This window comes from Echeneis naucrates, chromosome 19, assembly GCF_900963305.1.
Source record: "Echeneis naucrates chromosome 19, fEcheNa1.1, whole genome shotgun sequence".
Classification (NCBI taxonomy): domain Eukaryota; kingdom Metazoa; phylum Chordata; class Actinopteri; order Carangiformes; family Echeneidae; genus Echeneis; species Echeneis naucrates.
Genome location: NC_042529.1, coordinates 11,741,899 through 11,759,242, shown reverse-complemented (window position 1 = coordinate 11,759,242; position 17,344 = coordinate 11,741,899). Strand labels below are relative to the sequence as shown.

Here is a 17,344-nt window from a genome sequence, read left to right as displayed (position 1 = left end):
AAAAAGTACAGAGCTTCCAGATCCTTTATTGGAACACTGGAAAATGCGTCATGACACTTTAACAATGTTTCTTTGTACCAATAACACAGGGATGTTGTTAAAAAACCCTTCAAGATTATTCTTCTTTGTTAGCTGCCCTAATGTTCTTACTTGAGCAAAGCAAAACAGCCGCCTGGCAAGAACAAAGAAGTAAAAACTGGATGACTTTCCTCATTCTTTGTCTAGTAATTCAAATTCTACAGAATGCAGCATTGTAATGTGATTGCTGGATGTTACTCATACTTTGACAGTATGCACATGTAACCGACTTTCTCCAACCCCTCCAGAAGTGTCTTTTTTATGCTGCTAGTTAACTTGCAGCAGCTGAGGGATTTGGCTCAGCATTTGTGAGGTTGTTATTGCCACTGCTGGCTTCTTGCAGCTTCCCCACCAGTCCACTGTTATATGATGGAAATATAGAATATTGTCCCCTTCAGACAAAAGAAATTTAATTGATTTTTTTTTTGTGACTAAAGTATTTTTTATTTCCCTCCCTAGTTCTTCATCCGTCATAGGATATAGGTGTCAGGAGACATCTGAATAATTGCATGTGCATGCCTGGTTTTTTTGTACATGTTTTGTCTGTTTATGCAGTTTGGAGATAAATCGCTATGCAGTGGTGCATTTTCTATGCATGATGTATTCTGCAGCAAGTATCTGTATGTTATCTCAGCGACCCAGCCGCACGAGGGAAAGGTGTAACACCAGTTAGTCATCCCCGGCTCATCAGAGCGAGCAGTTCCACTCCGAGAAGTGTCGACAGCAACCCAGCTCATATTAATGATACACTGTATCTGTATGATGACCTCCTCCTTAGGGTTAGTCAGGTACCACACAATCCTTTTTTTTTTTTTTTAACTGCATAACCAATTGCTATGGTTTGTGACATGACAGTGATTTGGTTGATCACAGTCTTTAATTATGCACCTGCTCTGTCTTTTGAGTTTTTTGAGTTTAAACCAAGAACTTAACTGAAAAAGGACATTTTCAACTGAGAAGTCAGATCTTTTAATGTCTACTGTTGTATTTACTACTTGGTAGGAGGGAGTTCATTAAGTACAGTACTGCCAGTTTGTTGGTAACAATCACACAGAGCCCCAAACACCCTGGAGGAATTTTATACTCTTATTATGTGTACTCCTGTGTTGGCTTGTCACTGTCATACTTATAATCATAGTAAATAATGCTGTCTTTGGGCTTTTTTTGCCCCTACCTCTGCTAATATGTATGACTGCGACTCAGCCAGTGTGTAGATACTCCAAGCAAAGGAAGAAAGATGGGGGAAAATTTGTAGGTTGCTTATTGACGATGTTGAAATTTAGAGAGAACAGGTCTTGTGCTCATTCTTGAGTCTCTTCAGAGAGGATTGAATTCCCATAGTGAGGGACCAGCGTGTCCTTTCTGAGAGGCAAGTGGAGTAGCTGAAATCCCAGCAGTGCTCTAAGCCTCTCCTCTCCTCATAGATGGAGTACTGTAATTACATTTCTTAGCCTCATTCCTCATCCTCCTCTGCACTTTACATCCTGCTTTCAGGATACCTTCAGCACGTATACAAACAAGGATGAACAAATGCACAGATAGACAGACTGATGCACACTTCCCTGCTGCCTCTGTTCGCCTCCAAACCCTGTTTATGTGGAGAAAGAATAAAAGAAAGAAAAAAAAAAAAAAACAGCACAGCTGAGAAATTCATTGGGATTCCCAACATTGCTCACGGCCATTGAGTTGTACATACAGTAGCTAATTAGTGGTAAAGATAAGGAGTGCGCTGCTCCTACATACAGTAGTCTCTCCATCTTTCCCTTGCTGTCTCTCACTCTTCCTCGCTCTCTTGCTGCCGGTTGTTTTTATCAGTGATGATCTGTTCAAAAGCGAAGATGCATTTATCACCCGCTGGGGATTTGATAAGAGGCCACAGTTAAGACTTTAACCCCATTGTTTTAATAATGAGGCTGAATAATGCTTTTGCTTTTTGTGTATTGCATTCTCTGATTCTGTCGTTGTCAAAGTTTGGTGGGGATGACTTAGAGAACATCAAGTCTGAAAACAGTCGGCTGTTGTAACCCTAACCATGAGTGACGTGTGGGCCCCTTTGTATTCAGCCATCGACTTTTCATGCTTGAAAGAATCAGAGTCATTAAGGTGGACGCTACCCATGAAGTAATCATCAACACTTCCCCTTCATTTAATTTCATCCATTTCATCGATTTAGCTTTTTTGTCTCTTCTTGTGGTTTGATGAGAGCCTGGTCTGTTCAGACAGCTGATCTTGTTAACTAATTTTTCTGTCAGACAGTTTCTAGTTCATTTATCAAACCTTTGCTTATTTGCTTATTTTAAACTATTTCATTCAGGTAAAGTCCTTGTATTTACACATTAACTTGAAAAATCTGTATATGAAAATGGTTCTGGACCTGGTAGTGAAATGCAGATGTTGTATCCAACTAGCATCATGACATTATAACCAATGCCCAGGCTTAAAAAGAATTGTGATACAATTTTTGTTTTTCCACATAAGCTCAATAAACGTGACTTTTTTATTTGATGATTAATCAGTATTCATAATATAGTCTTTATAGCTTAACTGTTAGAAAGCTTGTTGCTCTGAGAGAAACACAGAAACACAGCTCGGTTCATTCAGGGTGATTAGCTCCTGTACCATGTTGGTTACCAATCAGGTAAAAAAGCATGCTCACAGCAGGATAGATGACGTGGTGACTACTTTCATTTTCCCACCTTCCTTTGTGATTGAGTGAATGTGTCTGCATGAGACCAGAGGACACAGGATGGAGATGCTGCACAGTGACTGATGGCTGAGTGTGATTTATGGGAAGCCAGGGCTGCAACATGCCTCACCACGCTACCTCATTTTGTGTCCCTCTGTCATGCAAATTGTCAACAGCTCCCATTTCATGATGAATTATTTCCCAGACCTGCGCTTTAATGACAACCGCCCTTCAATACAGGCTCAGACATTGTATGTTCACTCCCACGCAGCCCATTCTCACAGATGTGCAGATGACAGCTTTGTTCAAAACTCCATTAGGAGTTTGTGTCAAAGAAAAAGTAGAAGAGAAGAAGGAAAGGTCTGAGGGAAAATGGCTTCTCCTAGAGGTAATCAACGATAAGAGGAGGTTCGGTGATAGAACGTAGCTAGCAATTAGCAAATCCAATCTTGTAGCCTGCAAATCTGTGACCAAGAGATGAAAGGGAGATGATGGGGAGTGGGAAGGGAATGACGGAGAGGGCAGAGCGAAGGAAGGGGCACAAACATCAAACATTATTTGATGTGGACAACCATTTCTTTACTTCTTTTATTCCTTTATTTTGAAGACTACATCGGCGTAGACTATTTGCATTTTAAAAGCAAAAGATCTTCCATAGAGATCCAACAATTAACACAAGAATAAAAATTATATTAGGCACAGAATCCAGGCACATATAGGAAAAGACTCCCCTCTCTTCTATGTGCAGTTTTCCTCAACCCATGACCAGAATTCAATTTGACTTGGGGTAATTTTCCTCCGTTTGCATTCAATATGTTTTCATCACTCTGACTGCTTACTCCGGGTATTTTCTGAGCACTCTGACACCCTTTCTCTCCCTCCTCCTCCTCCCTCCTCCTATCCCTTTCCACCCTCCCCACCTTTGTCTGTCAAGCAAAGGCCAGTCCCCAGATGGGAGTCTTTATCACAAAGAAAAGCACAAAAGAAGCAGCAGTGTTTCAAGGCTGATAGGTAAATGGGATTTCCGCAGAGACAGAGTCAAGACGTGGAATTATCAGCACAGCATGTTTTTCACGATGGCACCCATTCAGCAGAAGAGGGGAAGAGAAAGAAGGCAACAAAGCACAGAAAGGAGACAAAACTGGACTTCAAAGACCCACACTGATACTGAAACCAATACTGTGAACTTATCTGGTGCCTCAAGTACCTCTCAGCGGTTTTTGGGATGGTTATATAGTTACAGTATATGTTCCATTATATACACACTGAACGGCTTTAGTATGATGTTGTTGGTGGAGAGATAAGGATTTTACTCTGGATGTAGCTCAGTAGCAGGAGCCATGGCAGTAACATGTCTACAGGACATTTTGCACAAAGTTCCTTAAATTCCCCCACAGTGCCACTGTGTGCCTTTTTCTCCCCCAAGCTCAGGAACACAAGATCCCTATCACAATAAATAACAGCCTCTACTCCAGCTTTTGAGTGTGTGTGTTTGCATTTCCCATTTTGTGTGTCTCTTCTGTTGCTGTTGCTGCTAAATATGGATGTAAAATACCCCCCGTGGGTTCTGCCAGTGGTCACATCGCACCAGAGCAAGACTACCATCTTCTTCTCAACTTTCTTTTTCTAAAGATAATTACCACAATTGAGTGTTGGTCAAAAATCAGTAGTTTTATGTTCTAGAAAATCGTCGAGGCCATGCAAGGTCATTTGTATGTTTTAATTTGTTGAGGTTTTTTTATTTTTATGTGTTTTTTTTTTTATTTTGTCTATATTCCTGGTCTACGCACACAATCTCAGACTCATTTATCCTCTGGCAATTTCAAGGGGGTCCACTTCATCTTATAAATGCACTGTGAAGGGGGCAGTTTTCTTTCTTTATTCTTTTTCTGTTTTTTGTTTTGTTTTTTTTTGTTTTTGTCTATCTTTTATTCATACAGACAATGTTTTTGGGTTTGGAAATACCTTTCTTCTGAAAGCAGAACAGCTCCTCTATCAGACAGTGTTTGTTTTTTGAGCAGACAAGGACCCAGGTGGAGTGTTTTGACTTCTAAATCCTGCGTAATGATGCTGCTCTGAAAGGGACATGCTTAAATGAATTCAGGTCAGGGTGATGTCTCCGGGTCTGTTCTAAATTGTTTCTATGAAATCGGTTTGGCTCCGTAAGAGCCAGAGGAGCGAGACAATTCATTTCCCCAACATAAAAACTGTCCGTTGATTTCACTTTAGACATGGTTAGGAAGCATGTAGTGTGTCAGGAAGCAGATTTCACTCCACCTGAGTTTAGCCAGGCACCTGGACGAGTGGCTAAGCTAAGTTAATCAACTCCAGGTTGTTGAAACACTCAGCAAAAAAAAAAATTGGTTTGCTATCACTGATCCTTTTCCCAAATTCTTTCTCTCTTCTTTGGGTTTTAGACTGTAGAATGGGCAAGATAAGATGTGATGATGCCACCTTGGTTGTTTTTAAACATTTTCTGATACAATATGATCTTAAAGATTAATTAGTTCATTCAGAAAGCTGTTCATATGTTAAATAATGAATAGACTAGTGGGTAATTAAAGCCCTGTATTCATGGTGAACATTGTGAATCTAACGGCCCTAGATCAACTAAAATCATTTTCCAGCATAGCCCTCTGTGACTCCTTCCTTTATTTTTAAAGCTATGACCAACAGCACCACTCGTCCGACATTGATGCATCACAAATATGTCACACACATATGAAGGGCGCTCAGTGCTGCCGTGTGGTAGCGTCGTGCCGCGTATGTGTGGGATGTGGAGCATCAAAAACATGGCAAAAGGACTCAGACCCACTGACACATGTATACATTTGCACACTTACACATTCCCACACACTGTAATTGGTGGCATGATTAATCACAGCATCATTGGGAGTTTTAGAGGAGGCTCAGTGATATCCCTTCATCCTGTCTTTCATTCTCATATATCACTTCTTTACTATCCTTTGCCTGGCATTTTCCTTGCATTTCCTCATGTCTCTGAGTTGACAAAAAAATCACAACACTCTTGAGGATAATGTAACAAAGCCAATGTTTCCACAATCAATGTCATTAAGTGAGTCATCAGGTGATTCCTGTCAAATATTTTCCCTGGCTCACTCACTCACATATACTATTGCTGCTTGGCTTTATTTCCATTTACAGTGTATGAACAGTTGTAGATGAGTTGTTTAATTCCTCATAGGACAAAAAAAAAAAGTGTCAGCACTGAAGAACTACACCGCAAATACATGCAGCCGCACAAAGTAATGAATACTTGCTTTGGCCTCGAGGGGAAAAAAGGGCATTTGTGGCCTTTCAGCTCTCATTTAGAAACAGCACAAACACACATGTACAAGTGTTGAATAAAGCCTGTTATTCAGTCACCTACAGCAGTGGCAAGGTTATATGAATTGCTGTTGTTCTCAGTCACATGCACACAAGTTTATACAGATTAATGAGATGTATGGTCTGTAATAATGTAGCTGCCGGCCCAGCCACAAGTGGCACCACAGGTTTTTATTTAAAATTCATTTCGTCAAGACACATACAGGACTAAATCATCAATTTCCATCAATGGAAGATGAATAATTTAATGGTCCGGCATGTGTAACTGTTGTCCTCACGTAACTCAGAATATTAATATAAATGTAGGTCACATTCGTCTTCTGCTGCTGTTTGATTATGCGGAGTGGCGGACTTGATGATTCAGGGCAATTTCATGGAAAGTGAAGCCAAAGTAGTATCAGCAGTGCAAGGAGTAAGAAAAGAAAAGAGTTTTTTTTTTTTTTTTTGTGGAGGGGCGGTGAGCTTCCTTGTTTTTGCTGTGTAGATTTCTGGGACAGACCAATGTCTTTCTCGTGCACCACACTCCAATTTGTCCTCTTTAGTTGCCAGTTTTCATTATTTTTTTTGGGCTGGGTGTCTCTCTGGAGACAAGGCAGCTCGCAGCCAGACTCCCCTCCATTGAAACACTTGCTGTTAGAAAATAGAACAGCTCATTTTCTCTGCCAGGATTTCTCCAATGAACTCATTTTAAAGATCCTCTTTCCCTTATGTATCCATGCATAGTTGATAATGCAGGCACAGCCATATGTACATTAGAAAGCACACATGGAATCATACTGTACACACACTGCGTCCCAATCACATTATAAAAAACACGAAACCCATGCCCGCCTTTACCTCATCCTAACATAACTTCAATTCAGATCTTTTCCTTCAAATCCCACCATAATGTTGTTGTTCAGGTGAAAGCCATCTAGAAATGATGCCAAGTTGTCAGACTGTCAAATCGTTTGTTCTCAAAGCAGGGAAACAAATTTACAGACTCAAATACAGCCTTCAATCACAGCGAAACAGCTCATTTTGCGGCTCCTCAATCAAAGTAAGGCATGTCTTGTATGGCCATTTTTAAGTGGGGAGTCATATTAACCGTAGTGACACAGCATCAGTGCCGCAGGGCCGAGCCAGACCCGCACCATTCTATTAACCATGTCGTCGGTAATTGAAAATAAATTGGAAATTGTGGCTCCTTAATGAAACTTCCTGGGTTTTCAAAATATTCTACAAGTAAAGGGCTCCAGAGAAGGTTTTTTCTTTCTTTCCTTTGCTAGACTGGTTGAGCGCAGTCCCATTGCATAGAGTGCATAATAATGAGATGCTGCCAATAATGGTTTTATATATATATATATAAGTGAGTAAGAGCCAAATGTGTGTGTCTGTCAAGTATAAAGGAGCTGAGCAGCAGGTTTCTGTTTCAAAGTGAGCCAGAGTCTGTAGTTATTTACAGAAATCTTCTGGTGTACTCAGCACTGACTCACTGGTCTTGATCACTAACCCAGTCACCTCCTTGTGGATGTATTTTGGTCATTTTGTATTTTGAGCTGTTAATATTTATGTCTTGTGTAGCTATTTGGGAAACATAGGGGACAGAGGATCAGACGTGGTGTGCATTAGCTCCCAGCTCAGGGCAGTGATGTGGAAAGTAAATTCCCCCCCGCCATCATTTCCGCATTCTGACGAAATTTGCACTGTCACCTCTCTCTCTCTCCGTCGCAGGGGTGAAGGCGGTCTTCTCCGGACATTACCACCGGAATGCCGGCGGTTGCCACGACGGCCTTGACATGGTCGTGAGCTCGGCCATCGGCTGCCAGCTCGGCGACGACACCCACGGTGTCAGGGTGGTGGTAGTGACTGCTGACAGCATTATCCATCGCTACCACAGCCTGGAGCAGCTAAGAGCAAAAGGCATGGATGAGGATCTCAGGAAGCTCCTGCAGGCCTGAGGGGCCCACAGTTTGGACACAAAACTGTTTGGATTTCAGAGTTTGAGCCCTCGTTATATTAGGGTCATAGAAGAAGGATTGTGGAGATTGGTGTGGTCAACTCATGTCAGCAGATAAGCACATGAGATTGCAGTAATAATTTGAACTTGAGTTTATCAATGGACCTGGAAAATATGTGATAATATGATTTTCCATATATATATATATATATATATATATATATATACACACTTTATATTTGACTTGAATTCAGCAGTGAATTTAAATCGATCAAAACAGGACCACATGCCAACTAAACCTTATAAATTATACAGAGTGATGAAATGAAATTGAGGTTGTGGTGTTCGGATTAACTGGCAGCTGAATGGATGTTATTATCTCTGATACTGCGGGCCTGACAGGGCCACGCAGTGAATGTGTGCTGTGTGCTGGTGGTTCCTCTGTGGAGCAGCGCTACCTTTCCAAACGGTGCTCCTATATCTGAAGTGGCATTAGCTGCTCCTACACCCACTCTGTCTGTCCGTGCAGCGTCAAATGTTTGAAGCTCAAGATGATTAACTCTGATGCTGTCAAACGTTACCGGTGTAACTTTAAATGTATCCAGACTGCTTCACGCTTGAAGGAAGTTTCCTCCCCGAGATCCTGACAGTTCGATAAGAGCAGCAACCGGAAGGTTTGGACAATGGAAAGACAGTTTCAGCTCAGGGTCTCAGTGTTGAAGGTTGGACTCTTTTTTTTCTTTAATGATTCTAAAATATCATGTCTTTTAGGCCATCCTATGCAAGCCAGTCACATCACCACTGTGTGTGTGTGTCCGCGCCTGGTGTGTCTGTGTTTTGTCTTGTTTTTGTTTTTTCTCTTTACAGCTAAGCCTTGATAACTGTGGCTGTCATGTTAATTCGGTAGATTTTAACTGATTTCTGAACTCTCAAGACTTGAGTCACTTTTTTCAAATTGATTGATCATAAAAAGGGAATCAATGTATTAATTATAATTTGTCTTATTTTGATGCTTGGTGGGACGAAACATCAGTGCTACACATGTGAAAAATGCAACTTCCTTCCCGTTCCTGGCAAAAACACCTTCATTGGTAGAGAAAACTTACAAATAGGTTCTTTAAGGGGAGGAAGCAGCAGCGGCAGGAAACCTAATACACCTCTGGCACATCGTTTTAGCTGAGAACAAGTAAAATTGCGGAGAAATTTGTTTCATGTGAGTGGCAGCCATTTAAAGTTGGCGTGAGAATCTGACGGCTGCTAACAAGGAAAAACTTAAAAAAGGTAACATCTTAATGTCTTTTCTCTGTCGTCGGGCAGAAGAGCACAGCTAATTTGTGTCCAGTTGATCACTAAACTAGGAAGTCCTTCAAGTCAGACTTTACTACATTACCAATAAATCACTCTTTAGGACCGATGTTGCAGACTCCTTTTGGTTTCTCCTCATCACATTAAAAATGTGTGGAACAGGCTTTGTTTTTTTGTTTTTTTATCACAGATGGGATGTTTTTGTGATGAAAATATTTCATCATCAGACTATAGTTTGATTCAAAACTTGTGATGCAACACTTCGCATTAAAATCACACCTAATCAGTTTGAGATCTTCACTGTGAACTGCACACACAGAGGTGCTCAGTAGATAAGATTGAAGTGTGCTTGCCGTGTTAAATGTCAGATTAAAGAAGTGGTGTCAGGCAGATAAAGTAGTGATGGAGATGTGATGTGCTGGTGATTGATGGTGGGGGGGGGGCAGTATTTCCTGTCTTCTCAGAGCTGAAACAGCCGAACAGTGTCACAGGCCACAGGCTCATTCGGGAGCTCAGAGCTCAGAAATAAACATTTCTGCAACAAAATGACTTTCTTTGTGAGCCCAGAATGACTCTACTCGATTACACCACACGCACACACAGACTCAGTCTCTCTGACCGACTGGGAACGTACGAGAGTTGTCATGGCAACCCTTTAGCAACACATCCGTGTTTCTCTTGGAGAGACTGCAAGTATATCTCCTGTGTATGTGTGTGTGTCTGTCCATCCATGGTCTGGTGGGTACTGTAGGTGATTTTCCATCAGCTGACCTCGTTTCACACTGACGGATTCTGTCTCTTTTCCAAAAAGTCTGCATGTGATGGAGGGAGGAGGGGGCGAGAGGAATGGATAATGAGTGTGATGTGTGAACGACGACTCAGTCCATCTCCTTCATTTCCTGTCTGAGAAGGAACCTTATGTCCTTATCTATTTTTATATCCTCATGGTAGCCGAGCCCAATCACATTGTTCTTTATCTTTTTGTGTGTGTGTGTGTGAGAGAGAATCCATGTGAGCACTCTGAAATTAGAGGAACATCCCACATGTTGACTTATTTGTTGAGTTGTAATGAATGACCATACTAAACACTGACTGTGACATAACTGCTAACATTTTTCTAATAAATGTTGATTTTATCTAATGATTCTTGTGCGTCGTTGTCAGTGCCAGTCCAGTCCAAAAACTAACAAACACAAGTTTTTGCGCACAGGTTTCTGAAAGCGAAACATGTTGGCCTTCATGACTCAGAATATGGGTGAATTTACGCTGCAAATGGTGGAGTATTTTGGAGCTTATGGAGTATTAACTGTCAGCGATCAGTGCTTTGCAATGTGTTCAAGTTTATAGACATCTTTTCCTGCGTTATTTCATACAGAAGGAAGCTTGGAAGTAAGACCATTCTCAGACAGGTTATTGTGGTATGAGTTCAGTGGGTTGTCTGTGGAGGACAAAAATTGTCTCAATATCATTGTTGAAGTCTGCTCCAGGATCACCATAGTCCACCTAAATGCCCCGTAATGCATCTGGAACAAGCGAGTTGTACAAGTTGGAGGAATAACTCATGTACTTTTTCACGGAATTCTCCGTTATTCCCTAAAATTGGCGCAAAAAACGTACATGTACATGAATCTATTTCTTCTCGTATTAGCCTCCTAAATGCTAATCATAGCCAACTTGCATACCCAAACTTATATTCTGCAGAATCATCCATTTTCTTTTTTCCTCTGCTCTGTCTCGTTCTTTTTCTGAAAAAGGAAAAAAAAAAAGTTAAGTCATGGTTTCTTTTGATCTGTGTGCTTCTCACCAGTATGCTGCTGTGAGTGTTGAGGCTCAATTGCTGCTGTTAATGTACTTTTATTTATTTTATTTTACATGCATGGCATCCAGCGTGGAAAGTCATCTCTCTCTGGAACTGATATTCAGAATCTGAACCTGATGGACATCGGACACAATGATATCTAACTCACACCGGCTCTAAAAAGATGTGCCTCCTGTCTTAGCTGAGTTATAACTCAGATAGAAAAGTATTTATGACTTAAGTTTTATGACATAATTTTATAGATATCATAATCATACATACAATCATACAATTATACGTTCATTTCCAGCAATTATGATTCAGACTGAGAGGATCTTAGTCCTGGAAGCTGGACTTTTGATAGTAGAGTCAACAGAGCAACAAGTTCAGTTCTGTGTTCAAAATCTGAGCTCACTGCGGCCAAAAACTGACATTTGTTAACTGTTCATGTTGAAGGGCAGCATTTTATCAAAATGAGAATGAATGTGATCTGGTGTTACTTAAGCCATACACGATTCAGTTGAATTATTTCTTGTCAGGATCATTAAAGCCAGGCTTTTAACAATAAGCCTGTTTTTGGCTCCTTTCCTTCTCAGTTTGTATATTCAAGCAGCGCAGTTCATGTTTAGCCTCTTCAGAAAGGAGAAGCACGCCCCCCCATACTACTCTACCCCTCCCCTCGGTTCTGCCTCCTCAGTTCTGTTGGCTAAATTAACAGTGACATGTATCTGTCAATTCAAAGTGCATCCTTTTTAAACCTTTGTCCATCGTAAAATGGATATATCAGCTGTATGACAGACAGCAGAAACTCATTCTGCTAGACGCACAGAAACTGCTGATAAGATGTGGCATTTTAAAATAAACATTTCGACACCCTCACCTTCAGCTGAATCCAGCTCACCCCTGCTGCTTATTGTATTCATATTTTCTCTGCTCTATGTTATATTAGAGCCTAGCTGAGTGCAGCACAGCCCGCTGATGGACACTGCAGTCAAACAAACGGCTGTTGTTGGACACTACAGAGAAAGGCAGGTCTTTCTGCTTACTGGACTCATAAAGTCATTCAAAATTAATTCACGGCTGCTCTGCGCTGAAGTGGAAGTCTCGCCTTGTACTTCATTGCCGAAAGATTGTGATGATTTGTAAGAATCGTCACGAAAAGAACATGAAGGCATTTTTTAAAAAAGACGGCAGCTTTGTTGAGGAGACTTGAGGTCAGCGATGTGGCCTTTGCTCTCTGATTGGTTCCTGTGACAGATGAAAGCTAGTTCCTGTTTATCGATCCAGAGTGCTGTCGCAGTGTCCTCTGATGCTCGTGCACATACATGCACAGATGTACACGTGCACACAGTCGGACTGCAAAGACACACGAGTCTCTCCATAACGCTTTCATCTACCACCAGGGTGTGAAATCCACACTGATGCTTTTTTCCTCATATAAGAGCACATTTCAAGTGCATGTGGGGGCCTCAGGTCATAGGTCAGCAGCTTCCGAACACACGAGAAGCCTGTCGTTCAGTCTGGCACCACGAAGGGAATGTTCACATTTCAGAAGTGAGACGGGTAAATAACCAGGGCTCCAAAAAGAGCTTATTTTATGTAAGCTTCTAATGGAGTCAAAGAAGTTCTCATTACACCACGGGAAGGCCAATATTCTCAGTTCCATACTGCGAGCTGCTATTTCAGGCATCCTAGAGGTAAAGTGACTAGCTCAAAAATTAAAGAAGGATAATATTCATCAAAGTTTGAAAACTCATAGTACTGACAGAGAAGGCAGTTAAATTACATGCTCCACAAGCCGGGACTCTCATTCCTATTGTTGGAATGGAGAAAGTAATTTAACAACACAAATCTTCTGCAGTGTAATGCCCGAGGACTTAAATCCACTTTTGTTTGGCTGACTCAAATTACTTCACGCAGGAGCCTGGAAGGACTCGCAGTAAATGAGAGATTTATGCAGTAAACAATGACGCTACTGAGAGCTTTATCAAAAATTATACCCAAACTGAGAATTGCTTTCTAAACGGATTTGTGTAGTTATGCCATAATTCTGTGGTATGATTATCAGCTTATGTACGAGGCATTGAATCAAAAGTGTGGTTGCAACTGCTCTATTCCTAAGATGTTACTTTATGTACGAACCCTATAACATTCATGTGTAAGTGGTCCAAAACACCAAACCACGACTGTACTTGACTTGACTTGAAATGGTTTCCATAATTCAAGTCACGATATGATGAGCGCCCCGTTGGAGTTGTGTATGTCGCATCGTCGCAACTGTTCCTTCTTTTAGACCGGTAAATGACCAGTTGTTGGCGCAAATACTGCCATTATTTCATGCAGCTCTTGTTGCTGTTTGGTGATGGACAAACAGGAAAACATTTTCCTTTTCAGCTTTCCAATGAGAACAGCTGCATTAGAGAGCAATACTGTTGAGCAAAATAACTGACCAGAGAACCAAAACAATGGGTGGAAAGGCACTGGAATGCTCTGCAGAGATGAGGGGAACTGCCCAGTGATGATTTCCTCCTACAAACTCACATCACACAAATTGGATTTGATTTGACAGAGGAAGTTGATGACGGCAGCTTTAAAGAGAATTGGAAATTTTTACATCAACAGTTTCATGACAGTCAAACTCTGTCAGCTGCTCCAAGTGTGGAACTGTACAAATGGAAGAATACAGTCCGCACACGCCCATTCGGCCTGGCTCCAGTACCGCCATCTCTTCATTTCTCTACGCAGTCCACAGGTGTTGGGGGTTGGGGGGGGGGCAATTGAAAGTCTGCGTATCCAATCGTGGCCTGCCACCCGTCTTGGCGGCGGGCCCGCTGACGGAGCGAGCCATCTGGGCAGCAGAAAGCGAGCGACAGGCCCATCCATTCCTGTGCCCTGCCCTCTGGGCCCGCAGCCAGCGAGACAGACTGGGAGAGCTGGCAGGGGTGGACCCGCTCTCTTGCCAAACTGGAGCAGGTTTTGATGATGCTAGTATTCATTGGGGTCAAAAATATCCATGATTCACTTTATTTAATGCAGCTTTTTGGTTTCAGCCTCCAAGTCTGACTGGTCACAGATGTATCCAACTGTTGCGTTAAGACCATAAATAATACCTTGGTTTTTTTGGGTTTTTTTTTTTTTTTTTTTCATGAAATAGGAGCAATTTGTCTTGGTGCTCTAAAATTGACACCATCGATGGATTCACACAAATTTGACCTCCCACTATTTTCCGTTGCAAACAACAATCCCAGAGATAAAACTCTGGAGGAGACACTGCTGGGCTTAAGCTGTTCTAATAGAAAAAAAAAAATAAATAAAAATGGAAGAGCGTTTAAAAAATCCTTAGGCAAGGTTAATCACGGTTGACAGAGAGGTGTGTGCACATAACTTAGTGGCTTCACTGGTAATAATTAGGAGGTGGAAACAGGGCACGATGAGATTATTAAAATGATAATGGTCTTTCTGCTTGAACTAAAAGCTTCCTTTTTATTTTTTCAAGTCTGGAGAAAAAAAAAACTTTGTTGTTTTTAATTGGTTAGGTTAGAGAGCATCCTACTGTTAACATGGCTGCCAAACGTTTAGTTACAAACCCTTTTGAGCTGATTTAGATATCACAGCCAAGGTGACAGTTTAAGGCATTTAAACTGGTGTCATCACAAATGTATTCACTGGGAGTAACCATTTTGGAATAATTTGGGCATTTCCCTCTTAGGATAATGGGAGTTTTACTGTTACAGCATTACCATTGTTGTTGTGAGCTTGTTACTATGTTAAGTGTTTTGAGGGGTGAAACGACCAGTGCAGTCCATGTCCTACTTACAGTGTGTTAGCAGTGTTAGCAGCAGTGGACATGTGCGTTTACAACTCAGAGACACATCATACGGACACGTTTTAGGACATGGCCGTTAAATATGATGGTGATTTTTCTGTTTGTCTGTCATGCTCGACAGTTATTTGTCGCATCTTTTGTGACGATCCAGATGACGGCTAGAAGCTAAAAGATTTTGGTCTAATAACTTTCTCTTGTGTTGCCGGGCCTTTGACCTCACTGAAGCGCGCGCTGGCTTCCGGTGATGCGACGACCACAGGAAGTGAGAGATGTCTGCAGCGGTCAGTGGTTAGATGAGTCCTCGATGTGCCGTGTGTACAGGCCAATAAGACAGGAAGAGATACTGTGCCTTGTATGCCAAGTTCATTTTCAGAAAAATGTCTGCATAAAACATGTAGCAACACTGCACAGTTTGTGCGTCTGCATACTAAAAGATGGCGCTGACAGTCCCCAGACACAATACTCCTGCTTTTGAGTCTTGTTAGACCAGACAGAAGTGGTGCATGTAGCTGAAGACTTTTTTTTTTTTTTCAATTATTATTCACTTAGTCACATGTGGAACAGAAGGCTCTCTGTGACATTTACCCATAATACTCTTCTTCACACCGCCACCAACCGGACTCCCACTCTCTCAAAGTGAAGATGGGAGATTGTTTCCACAGTTTGTTTGAACGCTAGAACACAACCTCCCCAACAACCGGCCACCTGCTGTCTAAAAATGGCCGAACACCGTTATTCACCAGCATGCAGGATGTGAATGTAGTGGCTGAGAGGCGGAGTGAGACAGGAGGGGTTCATCAAGGCAACAAGGGGCACCTGCGCCCATCCAGCTACACACTATGTTGTGCGTTTCACTACATTTTTGTGTGTGGTGCGAAAGTTCTCAGGAGAATAGTAGAGTAGTATGAAGGGCGAGTCCCTAAACCGAGATGCTTGCTATTCTCAAACATTTTTAAGTGAACACCAGAAATAAACACCTTGTAGTCAAAGTTTGGATATACAAAAAATATTGTTGGCTCCTCAACACAAATGCTGCGCCAAAACACAACAGTTTGCGTCGTTTGTGTCCATCTGATGTGAAAAATTGACACAATCCCCCGCGATTCCTGTGATCATAACACAACACTTATATGTTAACATTAGTTCATTTGCCAGGACAGTTATCGAGGAGCCGTTGGAGTCTTGTTAATGATGTCAGCATTATCACACGTCGCAGTATTTGAATTAACATAAACAATGTTTGTTTGCCTTGTTCATAGTTCCAAACGCTCCTGTTCCACTATTACAAGCTTGGACACTGTAAAAAAAAAAAAAAAAAAAAAAAAACTACTTTCAAGCTTGAAATATAAGTCTCCATTGAAATATTGATTATATTCTATTAGGTTAACATATCTTTATCATTATTTTATCATTATATTAATATTCTGGCTACTTTTGTAACAAAATACACTGCTAGTGTAAATCCAAGGATGGAAACATTAATCTGTGTCAGTCAGTCAGTCGGCCAACGTCAGACTATTTTGGTTATTTCCCATCTATGTTGGTCAAGGTGAGCTAGTGAACACTTTCGCATTCCCCAGGGGATGAAACCCAACTACTCTTAGAAAGATAAATGACTTTTGTCTCCAGCGCCATCATCGAGTCAAGTCAAATTTGGTTTTGGATTTGAAAACTTGCACTCCCATCAGCCTCGAATGTACTTCTTGTAGTGCTGAGTGGCGGATGTAAGCATGCTAAAATGCTAAACTAAAACTTTGAACATGGTAAACTTTAAATAGAATGCTGTTGCTCAAAGCACCCCTGAAATAAAATGCAGTCTCACAGAGCCTGCCTGTGAAGAGTTTTAGTCTTGTCAGTGCTTACATAAACCTCATTCATCAAAGATACAATTGAATCACTATTTCAGCTCTGATTACCAGAAATCCTGACAGTTATTTAGGAGAAGTTGTGCTTGATGCGCCTGTATTGTTTGCCTAGATAGGTAACAAGCTTAAGTGTTTTATATTAGGAAATGAGTTTTCAGCTACAATGTCAACATCCCTGTCACTCTGTTGGCTCTGGTTCCTATCCAAATCTTTGTTTAAATTATGAAAATTAATCCTATATTTTTAGCCTCAGTTTTCCACTCATTCTGCTCCTGAAGTGTGTGAAATTGCAGTGAAGCAGCAACACAGTAATTATCTATAATCCCATAGCATGTCTGTGTCCTGTGTGAGCCAATGGGATGATGGAGATATTACACTGCAAAATAAACAACAGCACAATTGGGACAAAAAATTCAACAGCGGCAGGTATAGCAATAATCTCCTCTGGCTGTTTATTCGCCAAAAAAGTGTTGATGTAATATTACATGCATATTTATTC

At 41.3% G+C, this 17,344-nt stretch overlaps 1 protein-coding gene across 2 annotated transcripts in view; it reads left to right on the top strand.

The window, feature by feature from the left end:
- Positions 1-10,502, top strand: part of cpped1 (calcineurin-like phosphoesterase domain containing 1) — a 28,016-nt gene extending 17,514 nt beyond the window's left edge. For both annotated transcript variants that reach the window (XM_029527276.1, XM_029527275.1), the window contains exon 6: positions 7,826-10,502. In XM_029527276.1, the coding sequence (XP_029383136.1) occupies positions 7,826-8,052 (227 nt within the window). In that variant the 3' untranslated portion in view covers positions 8,053-10,502. The remainder of the gene's footprint in view (positions 1-7,825) is intronic.
- Positions 10,503-17,344: the final 6,842 nt, after the last annotated feature.